Source organism: Desmodus rotundus, chromosome 9 (genome assembly GCF_022682495.2).
Source record: "Desmodus rotundus isolate HL8 chromosome 9, HLdesRot8A.1, whole genome shotgun sequence".
NCBI classification, from domain to species: domain Eukaryota; kingdom Metazoa; phylum Chordata; class Mammalia; order Chiroptera; family Phyllostomidae; genus Desmodus; species Desmodus rotundus.
Genome location: NC_071395.1, coordinates 35,958,435 through 35,981,840, shown reverse-complemented (window position 1 = coordinate 35,981,840; position 23,406 = coordinate 35,958,435). Strand labels below are relative to the sequence as shown.

The 23,406-nt window shown below is 51.1% G+C and overlaps 1 protein-coding gene across 2 annotated transcripts in view; it reads right to left on the bottom strand.

Moving 5' to 3' along the window:
• The window catches only part of SCARA5 (scavenger receptor class A member 5), a 103,730-nt gene that overhangs the window by 20,898 nt on the left and 59,426 nt on the right, over nt 1–23,406 (bottom strand). For both annotated transcript variants that reach the window (XM_053911727.1, XM_053911726.1), the window contains exons 4-7: nt 20,060–20,734; nt 10,660–10,740; nt 8,369–8,467; nt 6,612–6,668 (exon numbers count right to left, since the gene is read on the bottom strand). In XM_053911727.1, the coding sequence (XP_053767702.1) occupies nt 6,612–6,668; nt 8,369–8,467; nt 10,660–10,740; nt 20,060–20,734 (912 nt within the window). The remainder of the gene's footprint in view (nt 1–6,611; nt 6,669–8,368; nt 8,468–10,659; nt 10,741–20,059; nt 20,735–23,406) is intronic.

The following is a 23,406-nucleotide window of genomic DNA, read 5'->3' as shown; positions in this document are numbered from 1 at the left end:
TCAGGAAGAGTCTCAGGATTTGTTTTTGGAAGGCTTAAGACAGGCTTTTGGCAAACCAGAACATCTGGAAGGCCAGATCGCATTCTCCGCACAGAACCCGGGAAGAGGAAATTGCAGCGGGCGGGGGTGGGGGGTGAGGGGGTAGGGGTGGGGTGGGAGGCTGAGGGACTAGCCTCAGGGCTGGGTCAGAAGGGGCCTCGGATCCCCAGATTGCCACCCAAGGCCTGTGCTGCTCCCCAGAGCTCACATGTCTTCTCAGGAGCTGTTTCTGACAAGCAGGACTTTCTAAAAGGGGAAGCGACTCAGATGAGAGAAGGAGCAGGAGCCTCAGAGAAGCATGAACTTGGGATGTGGACCTGTCCATGGGGAGGAAGGTCTGTCCACCCTGTGCCCAGCACTGGTCATGGCACTGGTTTGTTCCCTGGTCAGTTGCTGGCATGCCACTCCCTGTTTATAGCCCATACTGGCTGCCCAGAGCCCGAAGGTCAAGGCCGAACTCCTGACCATGGATCCCCGCATACCTCTCTGGCCTTATTTTATTTTTCTTACATCCCAAACTGTCATCGTGCAAACTATTTGGATCTATCAGCCAACACTCTGCCAGTTCGCACATGGTTCTCTTTACCTGGAACACTTCACTTCCACAACCACCTGTTGGACACCTACTTGCCCTTCAAGACTTGGGTTGGAGACACCTTCCCAACGGACACCCCCCCCCCACCCCCCGCCCAGCAGAAGGCATACTAGCCTTTGTGTGAACATCAACCGTAGCACCCAGCACTCTCTACCCTGGTTTTGTGTCCTTCCCACCTGCCAGACTGTGAGCTGCTGCAGGTGAGGCTGGCCAGGCCTTAGCCACCTTTGGTTCCCCAGGCCTCAGCCAGTGCCTGGTGCCTAGCAAATACTCAATAAATGTTTGCTAGAGAAGTGAATAAGCCCATGCCCTGTTTCCTAAATGTTTTCCTTCCTTCCACTCATCCACCTTTTCTTTATGATGGAAGTGAGGGAGCTGGGACCTCCCTTCCCGGGGGCCCTGCCTCACCTATCTCTCCTCTGTTCCCTTTGAAGCCAGCTCCATGTCCCCTGGCTTTCTGATCCATGGACCTCTGCCCTTGGCTGTCCCCGCCCAGTTTTCATTCGGTTCCCACCGTCACCTCATATGCCATGTCCTTGCCCTTGTTTCTCTCTCTCTGATGTCTCCTGCTCTGGGTCAGCCAGGACCGGAAGCGATGTTTGCTGCAGGGCAATTTTTCGGAGTGAATGTTGTGTCCTTGCTTATTTTCAGTGTGACTAGACCTATAAACTTAGGGGAGGAGAAGCTTGAGGAGGAGACTTTTGAAAAACACCTTTCTATCTCTACGCATCCTTTGGTGTCGGCATCTACCCAGGGAGAGAGAAGGAATGAACGAATGTATCAATGCAACCCATGTGTGGGGGAATCAACACTGCCAGGTACATGCCAGGGGCGTCTGCACAGGTATCTCAGGAAGGCTACTGTGCTCAGTTCGCACAATCCCAAAGAACTGGGGAACCAGTGACAGGGGAAGGGCTTCACCAGCAAGTGCAGACCGGCAAGGCAGGTCAGGCAGCCATGCTTGGGGAAGTGACGAGCAAGCAGGAAGACAGGGAAGAGTACCTTAAAGGTAACTGAGCACCATTGGGGTGGGAATTAGCACCTCCCCACTAAAGCAGCAAGAACAGGCAGAGTGGCCCCCCATGAGGACCCCGTGCTGTCAGAGGCCAGGGCAATGAGAGATGACTCAGGGTGGTAGCAGAGGGGCTCTGGGCCAGCAGACCGACCTGTGTGCTGGCTCCACTCCGCGTGAACTCAGGTGACTTAGGGCAGGGTCCTTTCCCTTTCCTCAGCCTCCACGCCTCTCCCACGCTCGCCTGATCGTGCCTCCTGAACCTCACCGTGAGAACTAAGTGAAGTACTAGGCACAGGTGCTGTCCTCCCCATAGTGACAGGCACGAGTTCGTTGGTAGTAGTATGTGAATGGTTCCTTTTTCTAGGAGTTTACTTTTAAATCATGTTGTTGTTGGGGATTCAAGGTGAGTGAAGAAAAGAGGATGTCGAGATGCTAAGTGAATAAAGAAATGTAATTGTATGTAAAAGGTCCAGTAGCTCTGTCTCTCCTTGCCTGAAAAACACGCTAATTTCCAGAGCTGCCTTATCCTAAACAGATTCCTTACAGCCAGCTGTAGGGGCGGGGAGGGGAGAAGGAGAATTCACAGACTCCAAAGGACTATCCTTGCATCCCTTATTCTAAAACACAGATAGACTATTCATCATCAGTAGATGAGCAGGTAAAACAACTATGCAACATTTACACAATGGAATACTACTTGGCTGTAAAAAAAAAAAGAAGAAAGTTTTACCCTTTGTGACAGCATGGATAGACCTAGAGATCATTATGCTGAGTGAAATAAGCCAGTCAGAGAAAGACAAATACCATATGATTCCACTCATATGGACTCTAATGAACCAACTGAACTAACAAGGAAAATGGGGACAGACTCATAGAGGGAGAGCAGGATGACAGCTCTGGGGGTGGAGGGATGGAGCAAAAAGGAAAAAGGACTCATGGACATGGACCACAGTGTGGTGATTGCAGGGTGGGGGAGGGAGGTATAAGGGGGATAAATGGTAATGGAAAAAAGACAATAAAAAATAAATTAAGAGCAAAACCAGAGATAGAAACATCTCAGCAGCCAGGGGGCAAAAACTGTCTAGAAGCCACCACCCCAACCCTTTCTTCTGAGCTTATACCGCACACTGGAGTGCCCACTGCCCCCTCCCCAAAACTGACCTCCCTACATATTAAAAACACACACGAGATGTTGGACATTCTTCAAGTTTTCTGAGATGCCACTGATAACTATCAACACATGCTGGATTAGCATTAACCCTTGGGTTGTTCTGCATCTATTTTCCATATGAAACCAAATTGAGGAAAACATTGAAAACAATCTGAACTTACATCCTGCTTTCCATTCCTGCTGTGGGGTTGAGATAAAACTGGACCCTTTCCCACCCCCTAAGTGCAAAACTACTATTTCTTTTTCTTGCAAATGGACCGTATACAAGGGTAAAACAGATGTCTTTCTGTTTTGAGATGTATATATGTAACTTTTTTTTTCCTGGCCAAACTCCCCACCCAAAGCCAAACATCTAACAGAATGACTAATATTACCCTTGCCTGGAAAAAAACCAAACCAAAACAACCCCCCCCACACACACACAAAACAAAAAACCCCTCTACCTCTCATCAAGCAGAAAACAGGAGATCTGGATTCTAGACCCCGCTGGGCCATACCCTAACCTGGGGATTGTGGCAAGTCTCTCCAGCTCCCGCTCTTGCTCCCTGTTTAGTGAACTCGAAGCTGGGGTGGGCTTGGGTGTGAGAGGAGAGTTGATCTGAAACCCCACCCCACCCTAAAATCCTATGACTAGATCACAACATGAGGAGACGATTGCGAGATCTTGCATAAATACGTTGTGGAACTGACTTACAACATGGGTACAGGGCAGTCCTCTCTATAGTGCCCTCTTCAGAGGAAACCCCCAATTTCCCATTTTAAGCTGTCAATCTCACTTTTCTCACCCATTCTTTTCGTGCAGTAACATCCCCACCTGCTGGAACTTGAGGTTTGTGCTGCTGAAGTGAGGTGTTCAGTAAAGGTTCTGCGGCCTCAGAGCAAGCTGGGTCCCAGAGGAGCTGGGTCCCCCTCCACGCTGTTCCTTTCTGCAGGAGGGCAGAGCTCTGAAGCTGAGACTCCTTCTTCCCACCCCTGAGATCTCATGGTGGGGCTGCCCTGGGCCCAGAGAATGACTAACAGCCCTGAGAAGTGGGTACTCCGTGTGGGTCAGAATTTCTGCACTTTTCTGAAAGATGATCCTTGGCTTCCTCCTCAGAGTCTCAGTGCCAGGGATCGAGTTAATGCCTCTGGGATCGGAGTCCTTGGAAACCTTACAGGGAGTCTCATCCCATCGTGGGTTTTATGTGGTCAGAGGCAGGCCGGGAGCAGGGGGAGCAGGCCGTGGGAAGGCACAGATCTCAGCTCTGAATTGCTGCGGTGGCCCCCTTCGGCCTAAGGCCCTCAAATCCTTATGTCCAGGTGAGGGAACCACTGGGGGTTTTAAGGAGCCCAGCCCAGCTCTTCAGGCCCAGGGGCCTAAGCTGTCATTCCAGAGTCAGAGAAGTCAGAGGCCTAGGTTTGGGATTCTGCCCCTGCCCTTGCCTTGGGGGAGTCGGCTCTCCACTCGGGGCCTCTGAGAACAGGGAGATGGATGAATGGCCTTTGATTTTGTTGCTCACAGTTCCTGTATGTCTCCTACCTTCCTCGGCCTGCTGTGGAAAGGCTCCCATTGATGGAGCTGTCTCTGCTGAGCCACCTCACTTCCCTGGCCCATCACATTTTGGGGTCTCATCAGGGGCAGGAAGGAGAGGCGTAGAGCTTTGTGCAAGGGCTGTGGTCTGACCTCTGGGCTCCTCAGGGCAGGAAAGAATGCCAGCAGTCCCCGAGGATGGGCTGTCCAGAGCTTACATCAGCCTCTCTTGGTGTTGTCAATAGGCTCCAGGGCCAAGTGAATTAGACGTCCTTCCCCCAAACTCCCCACCCAGGCTCAGGGGTGGGTGGGGCCCTCTACCACTGTGGCTCAGCCCCCACTTCCCATACTGCTCCCCCAGCCTCAGAGCCCCAACCCAAGCACAGAGACCAGCCAGCAGGGCCCACAGAGGTGAGTTAAACGGTGACAAAAGCATCCTTGGGATTCGTGGGGACAGATGACCGCCACCTCTCCCCAGGCTTGGCTAGTGCAGACCCCCTCTCTCCACTCACAAGCCCACTGAAGAAGAGCTGCCAAACAGTTCCTGACAAGCATCCCTCTCGTATGTGGGCAGCGTTTCTGATCTCCCTTTAAAGGTCATCTTTCCACAGTCCCTCCCTTCCTGCACCCCATCAGGAGTTGTTTATTTCATACAGCTAAATGCCACGCTCCTTCTCGGCACAGTCAACAAAGAGAGCCGGGGAAGGCAGCCACCCAAAGACAAAGTACAGTGCCCAGCCCAATTCATAATTGCAACTCAGATATGTCACAGATGTCCTAGATCATATCCAGACCCCCTTCCTTTGCCATCAAAACTTTCCTTTTGGCTCCTGTAGGGTCCAGCAGATCTCATCTAGCCAGGCCACTCCTAATTCAGCCTTTGGCTGCCCTTGAAAGGGACTCTAGATAATGCTAGAAAGACTGTGAAGCATGTATATCGCTTTGTGGGTTTTGCATCTAAAATGAGGTGGGTGTGTGAAGTTCAGAGTAAGCGTAGGCATACCCTGTCTACAGGTATGTCCATCACTTTAGTGACAAAGGGCTGTCACAAACGTTTTTCCTGTTTGATCCTTATCGCTGCCCTGGGAAAGGGAAAGGCCAAGGCAGCAGGAGGTAGGCTGAAGTTCCAGGATACCTGGGGCAAGGGCGCTATTAAGGAGAGAGGTTTTCTTCTGGTCACACATGACTGGGATGAAATTGTCATCCCAGCCCTTGGGGAAATCCTCGATCTGGGTCCAAAGTGTGAATCTGCAGAGCTGTCTGTCCCTGGGTGTCTCACCTGGAGGCAGGCGCTCTTCCCAGCCCTGTCTTCCCTAGAGAGCCAAGGCAGGGTTACAGATGCCCTGGAAGGGGGTCCTCTGCTTCTGCCTCACACAGGGTGGCAGCATTTCAGAACCCAACACATACTAGATGTTGGTATTTTTTAGCAACTTGGCGAGGAGACGCTACTCATTGTGACTTGGCTAGGAGACTCATTCTCCTCTGGCAATCTCTCCAAGGTTCTACATGTAGCCCTTTGGGGGTGGGGTGGGAATAAACCCTAGAAAAGAGTGTCAACTAGATAAGCTAACTTGCTTTGTAAACATTTTAGGGAGGACCCTCGTCAGAAAGACGCCCTTTCCTAGACTTGGTGGGCTGCCTGATACTGAGCTCCCTCTCACCTCTGCTCAGTTAGTTGCAAAGGGGGAAAACAAAAAGGATTCTGCTTTGCCTCCATGCCTTTCCCCATGTAAATACCCAGGGAAGTCGTGAATGTTTAACGAGGTCAGTAACTGAGTTTTAGCAAGCAACTTCGATGACTTTAGGAACTGTGTCTGAATTGGCGTGTTACATAGAATAACAACAATAATGGTCCCTTCCTGAGTCCTAACCCCGCGTCCCAGCACTGTAATGAGGACTATGTGGATTAACTCCTTTAGTGCTCACAGTGCCCCTGTGAGGTCTGGGCTCTTTTATCCCCAATCTATAGATGAGAAAAACTGAGACACAGAGATTACCTAGTGAGCCAGTGAGGCAGCGGGAGGGAGCCCAGGCAGTCTGCCTCCAGACCCTGCCACACACCACTGGGCTTGTTCCACGTCTGGGTGTCTGGCCTGCACCCCTGGAGAATACCTCCCTCGCTGGAGCCCTGAACCAGTAGGGGGCTCCTTTGACACTGCATCCATGGACTCCTTGGCCCATGGATGCAGCCTCTGGACCCCCAAACTTGTGGGGCTTTCTGGGAGACAGCTACTCTTGCACTGACACAGTGACCCCAGTGACCCCAACAAAACTTCCTTACTGGTATCCCCTGCTCTGTCTCCTTTCTCTCCTTTCTCTCCTTTTGGGCCTCGGTCACCTGAAACAGAGGAGAAAACTGGCATTAGAAATGGAAATGACTCCTGATGGTAAATAAAGCACCATCTGCTGCAGACTTATTAACCCCAGACCAGGGAGGACCTCCGGCAGGAGCCCGCAGCACTGCAGGGCACAGTGTCCAGCAAAGAGCTGCCCATTCTGGTCGTCCCACCCTGGAGTAGAGAAGGCACCCGGCTGAGAAGTTTAATTTCCTCCTTATTAAAGCCTGAAGGAGTATGTGGTATTCAGTAGAAGGAAGACAAAGCAAAGATATTCATATTAAATAGTCAAGGTTTTAAAAGTCCACATCCAAGTTTGCTCTAATGAGCGTAGGAAGAGGAAAGAGGGCCAGTCTTCAGTTCCATAGAGAGAGAGACCCGAGGTTCTGTGTCAGGCGATGTACCAGTGGGGGAGGCTATAAAACATGAGGGAGAGTCCCCAGGGAATTGTAGAACTTCCTTCCCAAAATATGGTCGAAAGAACAGAGCTCTTTTCCCAGCTAGCATCTCACTCTATGAAGAAGTAGGAGGTCCTGGCACCACCCAAGCAGGCATTCAAATGACCAGGCAATTCTATTCCTAGTAACTTCAGAAAGCTATCTACAGATCAAAAGTCCATGGCATGGTGTCTGGTGAAGAAAAGAAAACTAGCAAGTTCTAAGGGAGGATACTAAGTATGATCCAAGTTCTGAAAAAAGCAAAGGGAACCATATATGTAAATATGAATGTGGTTAGAAAAAGTTCTGGCAGGATATGCTCCAAACTGTTTATAGTAGTCACTCTAAAGAGTAAAAGCTTAAGGGACCAAGGGGGAGGGGACTGACTTTTGACTTTCTACTCTACATTTCTGTATTGCTTAATTTTTTCAACAAGCATGTTTGCTTTTGTACCCTGTTTCAAAGTCAATTTTTAAAAATGTGGATCATAAAAGGGGGGGAAGCCTCAGCCTGTTTAACCGCCAACCAGAAAGTAGAATAAAAGTCCCTAGTGATGCAAGATTAAGAGACCACTCTAGACATGGGGTGGGAATGATTAACAGCATGTTTTTCTTAGATTTCATCTTAGGAAGTGAAGAGGCTGAGCCTGGGGAAAAAGCATCATATTTCATCGTCTTCTTCTGCAAGGATAAAAGGAGGTCTGGACACTTTTGAAATAAGTGTGGAAAGTGGACTCCTCTAAAAACGAACCAGGTGACTATCGGTAGGAAGAGAAAACAATCAGAATAAACACTATTGTCATGTAAAGCTGAGAACTGGTTAAAGTTTGGCATGTTTGGGGAATACAAAGACTGTGACAGACTGTGAGGAATGTGGCAGTCTGGGAGAGCAGGTCCTGGTCTGCAGCCTCTGTCCCTCCTGGGGCCCCACTCTCCTGGCTTGGTTTCCCCTGGGCTGCAACCACTAGTAATACTGGTTCTCCCAGGCATTTCGACAGCACTTCAGAGTTTACAAAGTGTTTTCACACACATATTCAACACATCCGATTTAATCCTCATGACAGCTCTGTGAACTATGGCTTCATGAGGATTTCCAGTTTGGGGATGAAGAAACTAATGTTGAATGATGAGATTAAGTGACTTTCTCAACATCACTCAGCTGGTCAGTGGCAGAGCCAGAATTCAGAGCCGGTCCACCCACTCCAACACCCGGGCTGGTGCCCAGGGGCTAGCGGGGAGCCAGGGTGCTCTGAGATCCATTATTACCTTTGAACCCGCGCATGCCCATCACTCCTGTGGCTCCCGGCCTCCCATCATCACCCTTGGGGCCAGGCCGTCCGGGGGTTCCTTTTTCCCCTGGTTGACCTAGGGAGACAAGAGACAAGTTGGGGCCCTTAGAGGTCATTGTCTGGCCCAGCAGTTGACTTCAACCATTAATCCTCCCATTGCTTCTGCTCTCTGATTCCTCTCAGGTAATTTAAAGGTGCTGCAAAGGCAGTGTCCCAAAGGACGGTGCAAACCTGCCTCATCGACACCTTTTATCCAGTTGGGCTGGACACTGTACCCCCCCACCCAGGGAAAATCCAGTTCTACTGTGAGTGATGGTGGTGGTGGCGGTCCTCTGTGGGAGATGTCTCTTGGCCTCCAACTGTGCTGGAGATTTAGATTTGGCAAGATTTTCTTTTTAATGTGCCAGGCACTGTTCTGGATGCTTTGTATAAAGTATCTTATTTAACCCTCACAATAAACTAAGGTAAGTCTCACTTTACCTGTGTTACCAGTGAGGAAATGGATGGCCAGAGAGATTGAGCAACCCCCCCACGGTCACAGGGCAGAGTGCTGGAGGCAGGCTCTGAGACCTGGCCTTTCTGAGCTAAAAGCTCAGGGTTGGTCGGCTTCATTTCACACCGATGAAGAGGGTTTACTGGTACTTAGGGTGGGAAGAAGATGAAACAGTTCCCCATCATATTTAAGAAAAAAACCGAAAGGTCCCTGCCTTGTGGCAAACAGGGAAGCATACAGGTGGGGGTTGTAGGCTGAGAGGAGGGGCCTGCTACTAGATCAGGCCCCGGGGCTCCTGACCAGGAAGCCCCACAGGCCCTCCTGCGTGTCAACAGCAAGAGCCAGAATCAACAAATGCTTTCACCCTGTGGCAGCCCTCGGCCCCCAGGGGCCTGGCCGAAGCCCACAGTTATCTCTGCAAAGTGGAGTGGCCTTAATTAACTGATTAATTCTTTGCTAATTTGGATGTTAGTTGGTTTTCTTTGGGCTTTGAAACCTGTCTCCCACTTATTATTCCTCCAGAGCTAATGTCAAATGGCTGGGATAGGACAGATGGCCCCAAGAGGGTGGCAGGACCTCAGTGAAGGGCTGTTTGTTTTCTCCTTCCTAACACAACGCTCCTAGAGTCCAACAGCTCTGACACCACAGAACTGTGAATCGAGGGCAGAATATGCCCAGGGCGCCCGTCCTACAATTTACTAAAGCAGGCAAAGGGGTTGCGCAGCACTGAGAGTCCCTGGGCATCCCCAGCTTAGGGAGCTTCCCTGAGAGGGGGAGGCAGGGAGTGAGACCAGGCCATGGGCTCTCCCTCCACCAGCCTCTGCCTCTGCTCCTGGCAACCTCCTTAGAGATTTAGAAAGAAGGTGGTTTGGAGGGATGGTTCCTGATATAAGTAAGAAGACACATTTCCCCTGATAAACTTCTCCTTCTCTTACATTATTCAGAAAACATTTTATACTCTCCTAGAAAAATGTTGCTCCCAGCAGAGGCTCAGGCATGGACAGACTGGGGTACAAAGTTTGATAAGGTATCGGAACACGAGCTTCTGAGCCAATGAGACTAAGAAGAACACACAGCATGTCCTTGAGTAACGTTGTCTCATTCAAAGTCATTCCAGTGTAATACTGAGGTGTTGTAGGAACTTCAATGGTTTATATCAATTAGCCTATGGCAAGTTGATTTCATTATATGTTGTTTCACTTCAAATCACGGAACCTGTCAACAATGTTACGTGAGGACGTACTGTATCTTTTTAGAAGCCAGAAAGTACCCTCCCTTCCAGCCACCGGATCTGCAGGGCTGTTGCCAGTGTGCAATGGGACAGAGAGGCAGGAGAGGGGCTGGTGTTTATTGACCTGTGCAGGTTCAGCAGGAGGTGGGGGCGTCAGGTGCCTGGTGATTCATTGAGGGGGGCACGGCATAAGCGGAGGGCTGTCTGGATTGCAGAACACCCACAATTCCTTCTGAAGGCCCTGGTCACACAGACCCTGACTCCCGGGGCGGAAGGTGGCTTCAGGGAGCTGCGAGCCTCTCATGTACCCTTGTCCTTCAAATCCTGGTACTTGCTATGAAGAAGTATTCACTCCACCCTACTGTTACACCAGTATAACCCATCAGTCTCTTCACAGAACAGGGCATTTGAGGCTGAGTTGATGGAGCACTGTCCCAGGGAGCCCCATGACCAATACCAATGAGAAAGCACAGGGCTGGGAATGGATTGGGAGCCCCTCCCCTTCCTGGTCTGCCCAGGTCCCTGCTGGGGGCTTCCCCATTACCTCGAAGTCCAGGTAGTCCAGGGAGTCCAGGCTCGCCTTCCTTCCCTTCATCGCCCTGATCACCTTTGGGGCCCGGTGGTCCTGAAAGGGTTACAAACAGCACCAAGGTTAGAGGGTGGCTTTCTGGGACAGGCCACCTGCAGAGGAAACAAAACTCCCTCCTAAAGAGAGGAAGGGTCAGCATGGTGCTTTAGAAGCACCCAGGGTACCACCCTGCCCAGTCTTGTGGGTGTGGGTGAGGAAATCAGGGACAGCTTCCTGGAAGAAGTAATATCCAAAGTGAAACTTCAAGGTGGAACAGAAAGTGACTAAGTAAAGGGAGGAGAGGCAGTGTGAGATGAACTGAATGTCTGCGGCCATGAAAGGCATATGCTGAAGCCCTGACCCTCAGTGTGCTGGTGTCAGGAGATGGTGCCTTTGGGGAGGGATTAGGGTTAGATGACGTCATTCGGGTAGAGCCCTCATGATGGGATTAGTGCCCTTGTAAGAAGAGACACCAGATATTCTCTGGCTCCCTCCTTCTCTCTTGCTGGTGAGCATGCTTTCTCTGGCATACAGCAAGAAGGCGTCCCTCTGCCAGCCAGGAAGAGGGCTTTCATCAGAACCATCCCTGCCAGCACTCTGATCTCGGACATCTAGCCCCCAGAACTGTGAGAAAGTAAATGTCTGCTGTTTAAATCTGTGGCACATTGTTAGAGCAGCCTGAACAGACCAAGTCAGAGTGCCAGGAAGAGGGAACAGTTCCTCTGAGAGCTTAAAGATAGGTGAGCCAGGATGGGATTAGAAGCGGGGGTGGGGGGAACACATGATGGGTTAAGAAGGGTGAGAAGGTAGAAGGCCCAGGAGGCCTGGCCTAAGTGCTGGACTTGACCCTGGAGGCACCAGACCCAACCAGAGGAGCCTGAGAGAAGAGTGTGACCAGATCTGCACACAAGGTGTTGGAAAATGGTTCGGAACAGGAGGGAAAGCAGAGGCGGGGAGGATGGGGAGGAGGAGGAGGAGGCTATACCCCAGACAGGTGGGGGTGGGGCTACCCTGAATCAGGGGAGTGGTGGTTGGGAGGGATGTGAGCAGCTGGTTGAAGTAGAGGAGACAGAGCTTGGCTAAACGTAGGTGAAGGCAGGGGAGGCAGTCAGGATCATGTTCAGATTGCTGGCGGAAACACCTGGATGGAAGAAGGGGTTTCTGATTGTTCCTGAGCAGGGCTTCCTTCCAGGGCAACACTCCAGCGTGGCGGGAATTCTAGTGTCTGTGATTGGACTCAATTCCCACAAGAAAGCTGGGTGTTGAAGTTACTTGTCAGGCCACACAGCTAGCTGGTGAGTGAAGGAGCCATGGTTTTAACTTGGGCCTGTCTGGCCCCCACCCACTTGGCCTCACTCTCTGTGCCAGACATCTCGCCATTCCCAGACCACAGCTGAGCCTTCCCACCACGGTGGCCTGCTGCTCCCAGGCTGGCAACCCTGGGAGCCCTCCCTGTCCCTCTGCTGTCACTACCTGCCTTTCCACACTCCAGAGGCTGCTCCTTGCCTTCTTGGCCAAACCTTCTCTGCTCCGCCATTGCTGCTGAAAGGGGGCACGGCCTGTGTGAATGCATGGACTCGGTGCCGTTCACATTTACCTCACACCACCTTCTCCTACAATCATAGGGGTGTGTGCTCTCTTTTTCCCAACAAGTGGCCGGCTCCCTGAGACAGAACTGCATCCTTGACATCCCTGTTCCAGCTATGAAGATCCAGGCTCTAAGCTCCCGCCCCTGCTGCTTTGTGAGAAAAACAGAGAACCGACGAGAACCCAAACCATACTGCACTGAGTTGAAGAGTATCCCCTGAAAATTCACATCTACCCAGAACCTCGGAATACGACCTTATTTGGAAATAGGGTCTTTGTGGGTGGAATCAGTTAATATAAGGTCATAATTGGAATAGGGCAGGCCCTCACTCCAATATGGGACCGGTGTCCTTCTCAGAAGAAAAAGCGCAGACAGGTGCATGGGGAGAACGCCACGGGATGATGGAGGCGGATATTGCAGTGATGCGTCTCCAAGCCAAGGAATGCCAAGGATTCTGGCAACATCAGAAGTTAGGAAGAGGCCAAGAAGTATCCTCGAGGTTTCGGAAGGAGTGTGGCCCTGTGGACCCCTTGATTTCAGCCCTCCAGCCTCCACAACTGTGAGAGAATCAATTTCTGTTGTTTCAAGCTACCAAGTTTGCAGTACTTTTTTATGGCAGCCCTAGGAAACCAAAACATGTATGCTCACAGCATAGCAGTAATGTCTTGCACAATAAATATTTGATGAATGAATGAGTATATGAGGTCAGAGGGTGTTCATACACCCAAAACAACCAGAAGGCCAAGATCAAGATGTACTGATAACATTCCAGAAGTTGGCACTATTTTTAGACACTAATGAAAGTAGACAGCTGTTTAATAATTCAATGGCACATGCACAGAGAAAAAGTAATCAACAATTTTAAAATGCACGAGTTACACAAATCATTTAAGGTGGACTGGGTTTGGAGACATCTTCCTCCTTTCTATGAAGAAAATCAAAGTCAGACAGGCCATACTGATCCCAGTTTTCTGGTGACAGAGTTGAGACACAGAACCTGTTTAGAACACAGCCAAGATTATATAGCAAAGGAAAGACATAGTGAAGAATCAAACCAGCTTCCCAACTCCCCTTCCAGCCATCTCTGTCCAGGGAAGGGCTGAAAGGGGGCACTGAGAGTGGTCTCTGGATCTCTGCACTCCATGAGCTGCCACACGGGTGGTGGACTTGCCTTCCCCTGCCCCCGGCACCCCTCCCTTTTCACTCTCCTCTGCCCACTCCACCCCTCCCAGTGTGGAACCCAGAGCTCCAGGAATCGAGCAGGTCAAGGATGCAATGAGCCAGATGCTCCAGTGTGTTCTCTTTGCTCTATGTGTGACTCAATGAATGGCTCTTCCCTGGAGTCATTCTCACAAAGGGAGGGCGCTGCCCAGCAGAGTGGCACTGATGGTGGGGCACCAGGGCAGCAGAGACTGTTCAGAAGGGAGGGGTTGGCTATGGGTCCAGAGCATCTTGGGTTCCAGATCTTGGTTCTACAAAATCTGAGTAAAAATTCTTTTCTCAGGTGTGTGTAGTGAGGAGTGAGTGGATTCAGCGACACACGGGGTGTACAGGGGCTTGGTAACCCTTGAGTGGCAAGGCCATCCTTGCCGATCTGCACCCCACCTTTCATAATGCCTCATCAGAATGGTTCTGAGATGGCAGTGCGTGAGGGCTCTAACCTGCACCCGAAATCACCCTGCCAGGCTTGGCTGGTCATCCAGAGAGAAGTCTGAAAAACATCCTTCACGGGGACATAGTTTTTAAGACACAAACAGTGGTTCCTAAGGGCCTGTACTAGAGATTAGTTGGGAAGAAGTCAGGGTGGACAGTAAAGATTTAGTGACCTCCTTAGGCAGTACTGGCCCAGCAAACTCAAAGGGGACTAAAATGTGGCCAGTCCGGGTCTCGTGGGGCCAGGCTGCTTAGTGCTCTGAGGACCAAGTATTTCTTCAGTCATTGATGCCCATGTGTGATGCAGTCCTGGGATCTGACATTTTACCATTTTATCAGGAATCCAGGCTAAACAACTTGAGCTGCTTCATCTCTCCTCCCTTTGCTCCGCTGCCCAGGCTGTCACTCTTCAAGGCTTGTCATCGAGGACACACCCATGTTGTGTCTCTACCTCCTTCCTCACTGGCACCAAGCTCATTGTGGTCCTCATGGCCTTGCTCCTTGTCTCCAGTTTCTCTCTTCAACCCACCCTGCTCCTTCTGTTAATTAATCTCATCAGAATCAAGCGAACTCAGTACCTTTGGAGGCCCCTCACAGGACGATGTGCCATGGCCCCTTCTGGGGGAGACCCCTGCAGGTCATTCCTAACTGACCCATTCTTCTGCACACTTAATGCTTCTGGACACAAACTGTCTCCCACCTCAGCAAAAACATTCTCCTCAGGGTGTCCCCAAACCCCTTCCTTTCAAAGAGCCCTTGGAGCTCACCTTCATGCACACCCTTCTGATCTCTCAGGGCCCCAGAGCAGAGCCCCCACATCTCAGAGCTGGAAAGGGCCTCAGACATTACTATGTGCAAACTCCCCATGGGGTGCACCCCTGAGCCTGGTCAGGTCACTCTGTGCCCACTTGCTGGGCATGGCCACTCACCTCAAGAGTGGTCCCCTACGGTCCCCAAAGAGGACAGGCCTCTCTGAAGGGCCAGAGCTCCTCTCTCTGTGGCCCTGTGCCTCACATAGTCCCTGGCACATGGTAGCGACTGAAAAAACAGCTTCTGGCCAGTCCTAGAAGCCATCATGGCATCAGTGGCCCCAGTAGTACCCAGATAGGCTTTTTAACTTCTCAACTTTGCACAATGTCACTTTCTTATCTTTTCCACCACTGGAGAGTCCAGAGCATGGAGGTGGGCTCAGATAAGGAGGAGCGGGGTCTATCTCTCTTCAACCATGAAAGCAGCCCCCAAACCCCCTCCATGGTGCTTCTGGTCTGGTATGCCAGCTTCTTCTTCCTGCCTACCTCCTAGAGGGGCGTGGAGAGTAGGACCCTGGTGCCTGGGGTCCCCTCTCGGAGCCTGCCCACCAGTCTGGCCCGCTTGCCCACACTGCCCCCAGGGCCGTTCTGCCCTCGCCTGGCCGCCTGTGAGGCGCTCCAGCTGGAGTGTCTCCAGAACAAAACAAAGAATATGTGACCCAGCATGTGGGAGAAACACCAGGATTCTTCTGGGAACCAGCCCACAGGGAGGGAAACGCAAGCTGTTCTCCCTTCCCGGATCCTGGGAGTAGCCATGGGTGGGGGGCCTGTGTGTGCCGGAATCTGGACCGAAACCTGCCAAGAACAAGTTCTCACGACAGCTGATAGAGTGGGCCTGACGCCAGCACAGCAGTGACCAAAATCATGACGTAAACGCCACCTCCAGAACATGCTAAATTGGGGGCAGCTGACAGGGGCGGAGCTCCTCAGTCACTCACTCTGCTCCCACTTCCCTGATGTCACCGGGGCACTGGGTTCTGAGTGCCATTACAGGGACACTTTCGAGAGCTCTCTCACTTCCCTCATTCCCGCATCTCTCCACCACCCTGAACAGGCACACGGGGCAGGGACTGTCAGCCCCATTTCACCAATGAGGAAACCTGGACCCAGAAGTGTTGCGGTCCTGGCCTGCAAGGCCAGCTATCCCCTGAGCCTCAAGGGAAAATGGGGAGGTGGGCGGGGCTGGGTGCAACTGCTAATTTTCACAGCATGCTCTCCACTTCCTTCCCAGCTGAGCTAGACATGGAAGGGGAAATGACAGAGCGCCTCACAACCCTCCCAGGGAGTCGCCAGCCCATGCTTCCCTGTCCTTAGTGGAGGAGAAGCACTATTTCCACGTTGCTCTGATCAGAGACACGCAGCACCTCTGACCCATCTCTGTTCACTGGTGGCCCCAGACCCAGCGTGCGAGCCTGGGATCCGAGGCTCCTCAACATCACGCCATCCCTTTATAAACATTGGTTGAACTGGACTCTCTACCAGATGGTGTTTTGTTTTTTTTTCTCGAAAAAGCGGCCCACAGGTAAATTTGCTTTGCCAGCTTGTTTTCATGACTCAAGAGATGTTATTTTCTACTACCAGCTGGGCCACTGCCTCGGGATTTGACTTGGGCAAGTCATTTATCCTCTCTGAGCCTCAGGGTCCTCAAGGAGAAGAGTGGACTGGATGATTTCAGAGACCTATTATTACGCTCATGTTCTGTGATTCTATAAAATGACCAGCTAGCAACTAGCCACCTGAATGTGGGGGAGAGTTCTGCCTCCAGGCCTTTGCTCTTGCCTTCCCCCTGCAGGAGTGCCTCCTCCCTCTGGTTGCTGCTCCCTCCCCACCACAACCGCGTGCCTCCTCTTCTGATTGTTTAGTAGGTTCTCTGCTGCTTTCAAGGCCACAGGCAGATTTCAACAGACCTGATTAGTGCTGAAAACCCAAAGCAGAAAACAGCACCGCGGTGAATATACACAAAAGACAAACTGGAGAGGAGATTCAGGGAAAACTATAACACAGGAAGAGAATGAGAACCTTTTGGGGTCAAGCTCAAGAATAACATAAATAAGCTCGTATTTGAAAAATATACATAGCTGAATATTTGTGGATCCCGAGCGAGGAAGGAGAAAATGTGTGTGTGTGTGTGTGTGTGTGTGTGTGTGTGTGTGTGTGTAAAGACTAAGAGAGGAATTGGACAAAGCTAGGGCAGAAAGGCCACTCGGACAGCAGTCTAGAAATGCAGGGAAGCTTATCTGACAAAGCACCCTTATCAAAGACCTGGGTAGAGTTTTGTCTCATTAAAGTTGAATGGTAAGTACATTCAGAAATGCCCAACAGAATTCTCTACTCATACCAATTGGGTCCCTGACAACCATGAGAGAGGGACATGGGAAAGGGTGATACCAGATGCAGGGGTGATCCTGAGAGCCAGAGGGGCCGAGTGGGGATTCCCTCTGAGGAGCCATCAGCTCATCAAGAATGCAAAGCGTGGAGACTGGAAGGCAGGCCTGGGCAGGGCTGAGATGAAACTTTTATTTCAACAGAATGGAGTGCGAGACTTAGTTTAAGAACCAAAGAAAGACCACTTGGAGGTTTCCACTGGAAGGACCTTGGCAAATAAATGACCTGGGCTTGGAAATGAAAGAACCAGGATGTGAAATATTCAGAGAGGCCCAGGAGGATCACAGAAGGAAGCATGGTGATGCCTGTTGACTAGAAGAGGAAGAAAGGGAGCAGGGCCTGGGAGAGACTACCCCCCAAGTACAGGAATGGAGTCCAAGGGACCATGCTCCCTTCTCTCCACCTGGAAAATGCGATGGTCAGTGACAAGAATATAGTTTCTGAGCCAGAACGACCCACTTTCTGACCTTTGCCACTTGCCAATTGCATAAGAAACAGTGGGAAAGTTATTTCATCTATAAAATTGGGACAATAATACCTTTTTGCAGAATGGGAGGATTGGGGGTCCTGAATATCTTAGAGAATTAATGAGAATTTAGAGAATTAATGCTGACAAAATGTCTGGTTCATAGTAGGTCATGATTTGGTGTAGCTGCTATTACTACTAAGCACCTGCTGTGGGGAGGAGAGGTCACAGGAAAGAGACGATGGGAAAAGCTAAGATCCCAGTGGTGTGGATCTGAAAGAAGAAATTCTACTTCTAGCCCTCCTTTGATTTCTGACAGGTAAAACACAAAATGACCCAGGACCAGCAAACCAGTCCTCTGATTGCCCAGGCTCAAGACGTAATGGCTGTTCCCCAAACCTTTACTGAGTCCCAGTTACATGTGCCGCACTGTCAGGCACCGGGGGACGCAGGGATGCAGAGCTGGGGGTAGACTCTGGTGTAGCAGAATGAGCGCTGGACACTGGGCTAAAAGTCCTGGCCTGGTCATTGAACTGTACACTTAAATGGGGGGATCTTACAGCATGTAAATTATGCCTTATTAAAGCTGTTGAAAACCAAAGTCCATGGTCGGATCATTACCAGCTGTGCAGCCCTGAGTAAATCAGCTATTTCCTCCTGGAGCCTCAGTTGTTTTTCTGCAGGAACCCTACCCCGCCCTCCATAATGAAACCTGCCTTCCATCAGCCTCACAGCTAGTCATGGGGACCCACTTTAAAACAAAATAACATACCCCGAACACTGTGAACCGGGAAGTACTATGTGAACGGGAGGCTCCATCATTACCATTTTCTGCTCTGGTAAGCGCAGGAGCTTACAAGAGGGAGACTTGGGTGAGCTAGAGAGGCCGGCGAGGTTCTCGGAGGACAAGGGCTGGAGTGAGATCAGAAGGATTTGGATGTTGAAGAGGAAGAGGAAGAAGGAGGCACTGCAGTAGGAGGCACAGCTGGAGTAAAGCTATGGCAGTCAGCAAGGCGGGCTCTGTCTCTGGGCCAGTGACAAGATACGTTCCACTGGACTGGATGCTCCACAGAGGCCAGGGGATGCAAGCTGGCTGTCCATGAACCATATGTGGCCCCCAGATGTGTTGCCTTTGGCTCACAGTGTTAAACAATTAAAATTTTCTAGAACATTCCACATTTTGGGTTTCTCTTGAAAAATAGGAAGACCTTGTCAATGCCTGGCCGAAACAGGCTGGACCTGCCGTATCTCCCACTACTCGCCCGACACTGAGGTCACTTTACTTACTGACGCTGCTCCCCTGGCCTGGCAGACAGTTCTGTTTGCAGCCGCTGCATTAGGGGAACAGCTGCAGGAGGAGGCAGGAAAGATAGGCTGGGGACACGCATGCAATGGAAAGCTTGCCAGCGCTGGGATCAGAGACACCTGGCACCATCTCCTCCTAGCCGGCAACTGGGAGCGGCTTTCGGAATCCCAGTGCACGTGTTGTTTTAAAAAGACACCGTCAGAGGATGCCCTTGGCACCGTATCTGACACCGCTTGTGTTCAAAATGGTGTTATTATTGTCTACTGTGAAGCTAAGGAGTTTGTAATGAATGCGGCAGAACTTGGGGGGTCCATGGTGAGTTCTGAGTTGGGAGAGAGGGTGATGCAGGAAAAGTGCATTTCCTGAAAGCTTCCTCTGACAGTGATGTGCAGGGCAGAGAGAAGAAGAAAGGAGCGGGAGAGAGGGGTGTGGGGACCAGTGACAGGGGGGTGGAAGATGGGGGGGTTGGTTCAAAGGCTCTACTATTTGTGGGCCCTGAGCTGGGGTGCAAATGGAGGCCTGCGCATTTTTTGCCATTATATGTAAGAGTTATAAATGAAGCTGACAATCTGTTAAATTAAATATGTTCTTCTACCTTGATAAATACAGAGTAGGGCAAATTTCCAATTGTTCCCATGGAAAATAATACAATACTTAATAAATAATACAAGAATAAACCCTGCGTTTTGTTGACTCTCAATTGGAAACCTACTTTTGCCCCACCCTGTGTTGCTCTCTACAGTCTGGAAGGCCAGGTTCAAACTTGGAGTTCCAACTCCTTGGAGCTCTACCATCGGAACACCATCTCACTAGAGGGGCACTTCGCTCCTCCCAGCCTGGGCCTGCAGCCTGACCCCCGCCCCAAACTCCTGGAGACTCCAGCTGGCACATCCAAGCTCTGACTACCCAGTTCCCCCATCGCCACCCTTGGCCATCGTCATGCCTAGGGGCCTGGACACCGAGTGCACTCTCTGAGGGTGGGGTCGCGCAGGCGTGTGTACAGGCCTGAAAATGGGCATAGGCCATTTGGGCAGAAATTCCCAGGGCCCTGTAGAGCAAGCCTTAATAAAGGAGGTATGGGCTTCCGATGTCAAGTCAGCTTGGAGAGGGCCTTTGGGGAGGGTGCACAGGGAAAAGTCCTGAACAGGCGGACACTGTGGGCTCCCTACCTTTGGCCAGGGAGATGTTCCTCAGAGCTATGGAATGCTCCCAGTCCTTGAGGCGCAGGTCCTCTGTGACGGTGTTGAGCATAGCCAGCTCCTGCTTAAGCTGCAGCTCCATGCCCACGTGCGCCAGGCGCATGCGGCGCGTGTCCTCGCTGGCGTTGCTCACCAGCACCTGCAGGTCCTGCAGCCGCGTGCTGTGAAGGGCCACGTCATAGGACAGGCTGTAGTTGAGGCCACGCAGCGCACCGCCCACGTCGGCCAGCTCCTCGCCCAGGACGCCTACCCTGCGCGCCAGCCCGTCCAGCAGGCCTGCGTGGCGCCGCAGCAGCAGCTGGCTTTGGTTGCTCTCCACCTGCAGCTGGTAGAGCTCCAGCTGCGCAGAGTCGCTCTGCTGGCCCGTGCGATCCCGCAGCAGAGCCACCGCCTGCTCCGTCTGAACCGCCTGCGCCTGCAGCCCCCACAGCGCGCCCTCCAGCCGCTGCACGGCTCCCGCCAGCGCCAGCAGCGAGTCCGACTGGTTCTGGAGCGCATCCTGCACCTTCCACACCTGCTCGCTCAGATCCACCTGCAGCGGAGCCTGGAGTAGCCTCAGTTGCAGGTCCCTGAAGCTCTCATTCAGCCGGTTCACGTTGCGTGTCAGCACCTTCAGGTCGTCGGGGGAGCTTCGGGGCCTGGACACTGCGGATGAAGAAGGCGAGAAATGAGTGCCGCTAGGGAGGTCCTTGGGTCCCAAGAGGCAGGCCCTGCCAGAACCTGGAGTGCAATAGTTGCTCATAAACGATGGATGAAGGGAAAGCAGAGGGGCTGTGGCTGCGCGCCTTAACAGTAACCAAGCATTGTGCTAAGCCAGTGGTCCCCAAACTTGTCTGCCCATTAGCATAACCTGGCCAAGTGTCCCATCTGCAGAAATTCTGATTGAATTGGTCTGGGTGTGACCTGTGCTGTGAGATTTTTTAAGCCAGAGATAATTCCAAGGTGCAGACTAGTTTGGGAACTGCCGGGAACCTCATATGCATGAGGTCCATCCACATGAAGTGGTCATTTCTATATGTTGACAATGGTTGAATACCAGTAGTTTCATGAGATTCACCCTATGATACTGTGTGTCGTTCTCCTCTCAGGTCAAGGAGGCAGGTACCATTATTGTCCTCTTTCATGATCAGAGCTGTTAAAGTGGCGCTGGGTAGCCAGCAAGTCAGTCATATGGAGCCAGATGACTTGCAGGCTCTGGAACCCGGTGCTTCCCCATAAACCCGCCCCAGAGCTGCTCGCGGGAGCCACGCCTGCAGCAGACTCAGCCAGGCCCTAGGCAACACTTTCTAGCCTCCCGAGTTCAGGGTCCCTTTCCCTCTTGCCCACCTACTGTGTCAAGGGCCCCTCTGGATGGGTGCACGTTTTATATTGATACCCTCCCTTCTCTGCCTCCTCCGACCCTTCTTCCGATCCCGTGTTTCCTTCCTCAGGCAAACCCTCTCCTCAGTGACTTCCCCTCTTCCTCGTGGAGAGCTTCCTTTCCCTGGTTATAAGCAGCTACCTCACAGTGCTAAGGGGAGGCGTGTGCACCTTAACCATTAGCATCTGGCTTCCGGGGGCTCCCGGAAGCTCGTGGGCTGCACGGACTCAGGCACACCGGGGCTGGGGGCTGGGGGATGTGTTGTAACTCACCCATTCCCTCACTATTAATTTTTTTCCTATCATGGAACAGAAATGCAGCAAGGTCTCCCTTCTTTTGAAATGTTTCCTAACAATAGATTTCCAGAAGTTGGATCTACCAATCAACTATCAAAAGGTATAGACATTTTTAGGGCTCAAAAATTCCAGCCAAATCACTTCCCAAAAGTTTTGCCTACATGATAGAAGTTATACGTACATTATAGATTTTGAACTGTGCCGGTTTTGGTGAAACCTCGGTGCACTATTATAATTTTCATATTATAATTTCACAGATATGAAATGTTATTGTAGTAAGTGTATTTGCATTTTGGAAGTGGCCTTTTTAAGGCAATGCATTAGCTCAAAGGAACGATACAGACATTTCAGGTACCCGTGCTAATCAGAACAGAAATTATCTTCAGGGGTAAATACTCCTTGGGCATCCAGTCGTGCTGTTTAAGCCCAGAGCAGCCTCCCTTTGGGGGGATCACTTGCCCACCCCAGAAATGGAGTCTCTCCTTCTAACAGCCACAGTGTGTTCTCAGCCCACACGCCACACCACCCATCGTCTCCCCCATTTAATTTCTTCCAGATGCTTGCTGTTGTCAACAGGGAACAATTCCTTTTGAGTGCAACTCTCTTAATTCGTGTTTCTGCAGACAGTTCATTTATCTCTCTGCCTGGTGCGTTTACTTTTCATGTGCTTTAATTATTCTTCAACTTTCATGCTTTCGCAAAGGGGAAAATAAACCAGAGATAACAATACTGACTGGCGTTTCCAGAGTCCTTACTATGTGCCAGGCACTGCCCATACACTCAATCCCACAGCCACCCTGTGAGATAACTATTATTATTATCCTCCTATTCCAAATGAGGAAACTGAGGCATGCAGAGGTTAAGTGGCTGACAAGATCACACAGCCAGTAGGTGAAGGAGACAGACTGAGCCCGGCAGTCTGGTTCCAGAGCTCCCAGCTCTTGACCACTTTGGGATACTGCTGAAAGGGCGGAAGGCACAGAACAAACTTTTTAAGAGACACGCAAATTCCTAAGGAGCTATGAAGGCAGTGAGTCCCCATCATAAACTTAAGCTGGAGTCAGGCTGTTTGGCGGGAATCATATAGAGATTCAAATGTAGATTCTGATTCAGTGTTAATTGCTGACCACTAATTAATGCATTAATATAGAATTTGCAATAGTATATGAGTAATGTATTAATATTGGCCTCAGGCTGTGCCCTGGGCTAAGTGGCTGGTACAAAAGTTTCTCTGGCAGCCTCCTTGTCTGCACAGCATCCCCTTCCCACGCACACCCCAGTCCCAAGTCAGCTTCCCGTTCCATAAGCATCCTTTACGTTCATGAGAAAAACAACCATGTGCTGGTGAAGTCACGGTGCCTAATGTGACTGACCAGAGAGGCCATCTTCCCTGAGCACACCCATAATGCCCGCAGGCAGATCTGTGTGTGCATTGGGAGAAAGAAAGCAAAGAACTCTGTTTGATGCTCAGTGACATAAACCTGGGGCATTGATGTTAACAGCCCTTCATATTCGTATACAGGTTCACATCTATTGCCTCACTTTTCAACCTAAATAACCTTGGGAAGCAGGCAGGGCAGGTACATATTCATAATCCCAATTAAGGGCGAAAACAGAGAAGTCTAGAGGTGGCCATAAGCATAAAATAAGGGTCATTCACC